General features: G+C 37.8%; 1 protein-coding gene across 1 annotated transcript in view; it reads left to right on the forward strand.

Annotated features, from left to right (window-relative positions):
- The window catches only part of mthfd1l (methylenetetrahydrofolate dehydrogenase (NADP+ dependent) 1 like), a 42,829-nt gene extending 38,255 nt beyond the window's left edge, over positions 1-4,574 (forward strand). The window contains exons 27-28 of the mRNA XM_023279817.3: positions 3,383-3,499; positions 3,702-4,574. Coding sequence (XP_023135585.2) covers positions 3,383-3,472 — 90 coding nt within the window. The 3' untranslated portion in view covers positions 3,473-3,499; positions 3,702-4,574. The remainder of the gene's footprint in view (positions 1-3,382; positions 3,500-3,701) is intronic.
- Positions 4,575-8,807: the final 4,233 nt, after the last annotated feature.

Below are 8,807 nucleotides of genomic sequence, written 5' to 3' on the forward strand. Positions count from 1 at the left end.
GTTATATAAGCCACTGGGATATAGTAACGCTATCCCAGTTGATCCCAGCTTCAATTAGCACTTGCACTGGCTGGTAGTCATTAGGCATCACAGAAGATATTGTCATGGTGCCCCTTTATGAGCTGAAGTCCCACAATGCTCTTTGCTTGCCAACATGGAACTACCTTTCTAAAGTACGGTAGCTTAAATATTGCAAGCACAAGTGACATACTTTGAGTTGTGTAATTGATTTGGGGAAACTTTTTTTCACATTTCAGCTCCATTATTGTTCCACAAACATCACAGAGAGCAAAGAAGACAGTTTACATGCCAAAATCATTAAACACCTCTTGTTCACTTTGTCCTGCAATTTCACATCTGTTTCAAACTGAATTGTCCATAAAAATCAAGCTTTACTGCAGTGTCTGCAGGTCAGATTAATCAGTCTCACCAGTGATGAATCTTATCTGGGTTTTTACAAAACAAAACAGCTGACGTTAAGTTTGTTGCCTCCAGCTGTTTGTAGGAATCTTTACTCTGAGTTTATTAAATATTTACAGCGTTAGACAGCAGTAGCAGCTATATGAGCGTCTCCCAAGGGAGAACGCTGTGTTCATTTATGAACATTGAACAACAGCAATAGTTTAATTTATTCATTTTAGTGACGCATAAATTATTCTCGACATAAAGACAGGATTGGTCAGGATCTAACAGCATCGCACTGTGATGATTTTCTTCACTCAGACAAATCAGCTTTTGTCAAAGTTCATATGCTGCAGTTAAAAAATTTGTTGCATGTTATGTATAAAACAGGCTTTATTTAGCTTTTATTCACACCTCATATGACAGAGACTCATTGCTATTAGTGTAGCACCCAGATTCTGTTCTATTACATTCATTCAGTCGTTTATCAACTCACTAAGTCTTTCATTCCACTGATAGGATGAAGTCACCAGCTCATTTGATTTACTTCCTTTATATAGTGTCACGGCTACAGCGAGCAAGTGATGTCATAACTAAAAGGAGTCCAAGGAATTAAGTAATTCCCTGTCATCACTGCTCTTCATGTATTCCATTAGAGAGTAATACAATACACTGATATTGAATTCCTTTAAATCTGCTCATAGTTTGAGTCATCAGTTAACCACTGATGAAGCTTACTGGGTGGACTTTGGAAAGCACACCGTTGACTGGCTAACAGTAAGAGTGAGCAACTAGCATCCACTCTGTTCCACTGTGTAAGCACGTCCTCCCTGTTTTGTCCCTTTGGTTTACTTGCAGAGCCGCATTTCCTCAGACAGGAAACTCGTTGGTCACTTCCTCCTGTCTCATTTCCACTAATAGCCCTATAAAACTGCCCCGGGTCAGAAGAAGGGAAGCATGCAAAGAATGTCGCTGCCTGTCTAATGAGCAACATAATTTACTTTTCAGAGCAGACGGGACGATCTGGCTGGACTTTGATGGAGGGGAAGTGCCTTCTGAGTCACACATGAGGTCTTTCTTTTCACCTGCCAAGAAACAAACAGTGAAGCTGAATTGGATTCACATTGACTTACCTTAGAGTTACGCAGATTAGTTTTGCTGAGTTGCTCATAGCGCAGGATGTCAGTATCTTATGAATTTCCAATGACTCTCTGGCTGTGCCACAAATTACATTTAGAAGGCTTTCTGCTGTCAATTATACTTCTTTTCCTTATTGAATATAGCTCAATGGTTCTGATGGGAGTTTATCAGCTTGTTACAGTAGCAGAGCTCTGACAAACACAACAACACACTGTGGATATGAACAGGGCCGTTTTAGTCTTTATAATTGCTGTGAGGAAATGTTATGTAACTGAGTTTAAGTCATAGGGACGTGGACAGAAAATGTTGGGAAACATTATATTGGCAGTCAGAAAAGTCTGAGGCACCTTTGATTCCTCTGTTGTCAGTTCAGAAACTCAAGAATGAGGATCAGACAGTCCTATTGACAGGTGTGTGGCCTGCACAGTGATCACTTGTCTTTGCTTTCAAAAAATAAAAACTAATATAATTTACCTCCTACATTTCTTCAAAATAACGCAATAAGCACTTTCTTTTAGGCCAAATCAAAGCTCAATGTGATGCACTGAAAGCCAAGAGGTTCTCTGCTCATGAACTTAATCCATTTTAGAGGTGGTTACTCTTACTACTATGACTCTGTATTGTGCTTATTAACTTTGTCTCATATCCGGGAGGCAGCCTTTTGTTTTCTATATTTTGCCGACATTGAGTACAAGGCTAGTATTTTCTCCAGCTAAATTGATCTCCGCTAATGCTGAGTTAAATGAGTCTAGATTATAGTTATTGAACCAGCGGAGGTTGATCCTATGCTGCAGTAATTTACACACATTTCGATGCTAAATCTTAGTGCACCATCGTTAGGTGTAGAGCAGCTGTGTTGTGGTGAAGGATTTAATGCGAGGTTTTGGTTATTATATAGATTGTGATCTTTCCATCTTATTTGATTCCATGGTTGCTGACAGTTTTATGAGCTTTGCACAAAATCAAAGACAACAGAAGATTTGAACCAACTTGTTCCTCAGTTAGGTCCAGTCATTTGGAAATTGAGTAGAACTTTCTTGTGTGCAAAAAGTAAATGTGAAGACAGTAAATAAAAACAGGACAGCCGTAGATAGAAGTCAAAATGTCTTCTGTGCAGCATAGCAAAGTTATAATGCCATAAATCATAAAAAAATAGCTTCTCAATTGCATTGATGAGAGCAGAATCTTTTGTTTTTTTTTACAGAATCTGTTTATTTTTCTTAAATTTTTGAGTTGGATAATTAGGATATAGCAAGTTTGATTAAATATACTGATGTTGGGCGAACAGATCGCTCAGCTGGCAGAGTGGGAGACCCATAAACAGGTGTAGAGTCCTTGATGCAGCGGTCATGGGTTCAAATCCAGCCCATGGCCATTTACTGCATGTCATTCCTCCACTCTTCTACCCAGGTTCCCTGTCTCTCTCTCCACTGTCCTGTACATAATAAAGGCAAAAAGACCAAAAAAAAATCATGATTTTAAGCTTGGATTTGTTTCAGATTCCTGCTGAAACTGCACATTACAGATGAGTAGTTCAAAGACCGTCTCAAAGTTGAAAATCTGACTGTTCTTTCTGTTTTTACAGTTTCTGACTCAATTTAACCCTCAAACCCTCTGATCTGAATGTCTTCACCATTTGGTCTTTTCTCTACAGAGATAAGAAGACAGTTATCAGGAAAATGTAACAGTATTTTGGGTGGATGTTTGTTTATCTTTTACAGTAATTTTCTACATATCAAGCCTACAGTTTGCTGTGTCTGTGATCACTGTCAATCAAATGTTGTATAATATTTAGAATCTTATAAGTTCATACCTGTGATGTGTTTGTCTCTCACCTCAGATGAGCACAATGCCTGGCCTGCCGACCCGACCTTGCTTCTACGACATTGACCTTGACCCGGTCACAGAGGAGATCACAGGGCTCTTCTGAGCATGCTCACAAACGACACTCTCATAGGTATTGTCTCATAAACCTTTCTACCTTTCCTGGCATTGTGTCACTGTAAATATTTCATAAGTAGTCGTTGTCAATATGGTTTGAGCCTTTCTTTTCTCCCTGGAGTTATTACCTCGTTGACTCAGTGCCAAGACTCCAGTCTGTAAGGCTACACTCCCTCACTGATGCACACCGTTAAAACATCATCTTGTTTTCTTCCCAGGTCCCTGCTCTGATCTCAGGCTCCTCCGCTCCATGAATGCACCGTCGGATGCATTTATCCCCGACACTTTTCACTGGAAATGGTTTCTTCCTCTTCCCAGCAGCACAACACTCCCCACGTCAGAGTAACATGTTCTGGATGGAAAAACACCAGTGGAGCATTAGCTTTGTGCTCTTTTTGTACATCTATGTGATATGCCAAAGACAGTGTCTGTCAGCTATATCGTAAATATCCCGTGTGCTGTATGTGTTTGCTTTTCACCTCCCTCTACAATGTTTTCTATGAATGGGTAAGTTGGTCTGCTTGAATTTTACTTCATCATTATGTTTTCATATACTTCTTATGTGTTTGTGAGGAAAAAAAGCTTTCTCAGATGTCTTAATATTGGTGCTACAATTTATATGTCTTAAGCGCTTTAACTGAAATGTGAACTAAGCTGCTGGTGTATGCAGAAAAAGCCATTTTGGTTTTTAACCTCTGGTGTTCTAACCTCTTTGATATTGCTGAATGTCAAAGCTGCTGTACATTAACTGAAAATCCTTTTAAGTTACATTCATCAACTCTAAGCTATTTTTAAAATATTGTTATCTTTTTCATTTTTGAGGGCATGGGTTTGTGTTTATCCTGTTGCTTCATATAATTTAACTATATTTCTAAAATTGTTAAGCAGAAGTGTTGAAGCCTCTCCTTTTTTACACTGAAATGCTGACCGTCTCAACAACTAGTTTTGATTGTGATTTAATCTACACTCAAAGTTTTGTTTTACAAACCGAACATTGAATTCAAAACCTGACAAGGTCTGGAAACATTCAGTTTTCTTTTAAACATTTTGGTTCTCTGAGATTAAAAGTGCCTTTCACATAAACCTTTAAACGACTGCAAAACCTGTTTATTTGTCTTTACACCCACCAGCTGACTTGCAGCTCAGACCATCTGTTGTTTGGACACATGTGTTGTCTCCTTGTTGTCTTATGATTCTTTAGGACAAGGGTGTCAAACTCATTTTAGTCCAGGGGCCACATTTAGCCCAATTTGATCTCCAGTGGGCTGCACCAGTAAAATCACAACATAATAACCTGTAAATAACCACAACTCCTTTGTTTTAGTGCAAAAAAGTATGTTTTGGCAATGTTCACATTTAAGAAATTATTTTTTTTACAAAAATATTGTGAACAGCGTGAAATTTCTCAAGAAAAATGAGTTAAATTTCAACAACTTTGTGCCTCAGTTTATCATTTACACATTACAACTTCCAAGATCACAGTGTATCTGCAAAGGAACAAAACATTTAGTCACAGCTATCTGGAACTGAACAATGTAGTATTTTACTTTATGATCAAAACGACAAAAGTCAGACAAAAAAAGACAAAAAACAACAAAAACAAGACAAAATACTTCAAAAATGAGATGTAAAATGAGACAAACGACATGAAGCTAAATAAAAGAGACAAAAAAAAATGACAAAATTTACAAAGTGACAAAAAATGGACACAAACGAGACAAAATATGACAAAAAAATGACAAAAAAGTAGACGACGCAAGCAAGATGAAAAAACTAAATGAGAATGACAAAAGTCAGACAAAAAAGACAAAATAATTTAAAAATGAGACAAAATGACAAAAACAAAACAAAATGACAAAAAATGAGACAAACAAAACAAAACAAATAAGATTAGACAAAAAGGTTAGAAAGTGACAAAAAAGGAACAAAATGACAAAAAAATAGACAAAAAACCACAAGCGAGACAGAAAGGAAACAAAACGACAAAAACATGCGACAGCAAAAGTCAGACAAAAAAATGCAAAAAGCAACAAAAAACAAAATATTAAAAAACAGACACAAAATGACAAAAGAACAATCTAGTATTTATGATCAAAACAACTTGTCATGGTCTCGTAATTATTTAAAATTTATAGTTTTACAAATGTACAATCTGCAGTTAGTTTTCTCTGTAATTTTTACATTGGGGGCCAGATTGGACCCTCTGGAGGACCGATTTTGGCCCGTGGCCACATGTTTGACTCCCCTGCTTTAGGAGATGCCTCAATACATCAAAGAATCGTCTTCTTTCTCATTCCTTTCACATTTGAAACCTTTAAAAAGGTTCAGTCTATTTTCCGTTTTCTACGAGCTACAGCTTTATTCCCACAAGGTGCAGCTCCTGTCTTGAAGCTGTGCCTGAAAGCCAACAGTTGGGCCCCCAGCAGCACCCCAGGGTGCAGCATCTGTCATTATGAAGTGTTTTGGTTTGCAACATGGAGCCAATGTACATGTGTGCACATGTGTCATAGCTGGCATTCCGCACCTGCTTAGTCTGTTATTGTGTGCGTTCACCAGGCAGGATCTGGCACTTTAACTACAGTCGAGGCTGCAGGAATGCTCTCACATGTACAGTAGTGCTCCAGCGGCATATTTAGTGTGTTTGGCACTGAACCCTCTTGTTTTGAGCTGATGACAGATTTGAAGACGTGGTGTTGATGAGGAGGATGCTTTGTAATGTGCTGGAAAATCCCCACTCTGTCAGGTTAGAGTTGTTTATGTTGAGTTTCTGACTCCGTCTCAGAGTTGTTGAAGCTCTCATCTTTTAGCAGTGGCTTTTAATAGAGTGACTAATTTCAGTACCAAGGACAGGTCCTTTTAAATGTCTGTGAGAGTAACTGAAGAGTGTCTGGTGTGTGTTTCAGGTTAGCAACGTGGAATCTGCTGTCTCTGGGGCCCCAAAAGTCTTACTGTCACGTTTTATTTAATTACATTTGGGTCCTGCGTTATTCTCTAGTCTTGTTGCTTGCTTTTATTGCTTACATGGGCCCTTTAACTAGATTATGTGGGGTTTCAACAAATTCTCACAAATTAACATATTTGGAAATCCAGGAGACAGGCAGTATACTAGTTTAAGAGTACTGGTTAGTTTTTGACTGTCTCCCAACTGATTCACAGTGGTAAACAGAAGTTAGTACATCCTTGTCAATAATTTCCTTATTGGTCAGTTGACAAGACTATTGAAAATACAGGCCCCAATGTAAAATCCCAATGCAACAAAAGTGAATATTAAAAAATGGCAAATAAAATGGCCCATGACACTGGAACTTTATTTTTTGACCAATGGGCTGTGTCTGCATCATGGCTGCTTGTTAAAAAAAAATGCTTGACTAACTGAAAACTTATTGAAAGGTTGTACAGAGATGGAACTAAAATCAACTGAAACGCAGTTGCAGCAGTAATCAGGAGGTACAATGAGCCATAGAGCTTCAGACATTACACAAGGGTTGTCTGTGGAAATCAGAGTTACTTTTTGCTAAAGTGCATGAAAAGAAGCCCAATGAATATTGGAGCACATTCTTTGTTCAGATGAGACCAAGATAAATTTGTTCAGCTCAGATGGGATGCTACATGTTCAGCATGAGCCTGGCCAGGGCTACTGCAGTGAATGCATAGTCCTAACAGTGAAGCGGGATGATATGGGGCTGCTTAAGTGCAAAAGGTGTTTTGGAGATATCAGAACCACGAATGCCTTCAGATATACCAAAATATTGACTGACAAGATGACTCAGTGTGCAGAAGCTTGAAGAAGAGCCATGATAACCATCCAAAATGACACAAGAGTTTCTAAGGAAGAAAAAAACTGCGACTAGTTCAAGTATGTCCCCTGACTTGAATTCAATAAAACATCTTTGAGGTATTTTTAAGAGAAAGGAAGAGCAACACAACCCCTCCAGCAAACATAGAAGCAACAGGGTCCCCCAAACAGATGAATTTGTCCACAGATGATCGAGTGACTCTGAGTAAGTAATGGAGAATATTACATTTTTGATGAGGCTCATTTTCTATCGTCTTTTGTTCGTTGTCCTTTATAATTCTCCCAACATCTGGTACCTTATACAGGGATTATTTGTATTTTTTTGTGACCTCTTGTTTTTGAAGCAGATGTCTTTATTTGCTGCTTTTCACAAAGTATTTATATGCTAGACCTCGTTGTGTCTGGGCAAGCCCTCTCTTAGTGCCCCCACCAGACATCAGTGCCTCATTTTTCAAGCCATGCCGTCTGAAACACAACATTTCCCACGGGTTCATTATTGCATTTAATAAATAGCAGAGGCTCTTTGAGAATGTCTCCCAAAGTTTCCACAGTCATTCTATTTATCAGTTTGGGTAATGTAGTGATGCAGTGCATATTAAAAGTACTTACACATTGTCTTTTTATACCTTTTCAACAGTGAATTGTGGTAAATTTAATTTGGTATTTTAAGCAAGAAGTTACAAAAAGACTTTTTCGTGTCAAAATGAAAACAGATTTCTTTTTTTTTAAGTTTTTTTTTTTTTTTTTTTTGCTTTATTTGACAGGTTAGTAGAGAGGCAGACATGAAAGTAGGGAGAAGAATAGGGGGAAGACCTGCAGCAAAGAGCCGTGAGCTGGAATGGAACTCAGGCTACTGCGTCGACTTCTCTGTAGCTGCTTTGAAATGGCTCCATGTCACATGTCAAAAAAGCATTTAGCCATACTTAAAGCTTTAAGTGCTTTATTAACACAGAACTAAAATTTTGTATTGTTTTATTATCACAGGTTCTGTCTGAAAAGAGGTAGCATCATTTTAAACAGTGAAATCAAACTAATAAAATGTAATGACCAACCAGTGAGTAATACTGGATTCTGCAAAAACATAAACAACGTTTTTAAAAATCTAAATCTTATCTAAACACAGTTAATGTATTAACTTATTTTTGTGTGTATGCATGTATTTATTGATTTATTTAGTACTGTTAACATATCAGAGTTCTGAGTGAATTTTTCTTAAGATAGGCAAAGGCCATTTATTGATTACATATAGGCTGTTAAATATTTATTAAAAACTAAAAGCATTTTAAAAAAACAACTTAGGCATTTATTGAGTCACTAAAATACTGTAGAGTACAGACCACATCAGCATGATTATAAGCATCCTCTGGTAAATGAACAACCAGATACTGATGTCTCTCACCATATGGACTTCAGGAGATGACTGGGGGATGATAAACTGTGACCTACTGGTTGGGTTCTCTCTGTTCTCATGTTTCTTACATGTTTGTCCCCTGACAGCTGGGTCCTAATGTTTTTTGAGCAACACACC

This window comes from Amphiprion ocellaris, chromosome 12 (genome assembly GCF_022539595.1).
Source record: "Amphiprion ocellaris isolate individual 3 ecotype Okinawa chromosome 12, ASM2253959v1, whole genome shotgun sequence".
Lineage (NCBI taxonomy): Eukaryota > Metazoa > Chordata > Actinopteri > Pomacentridae > Amphiprion > Amphiprion ocellaris.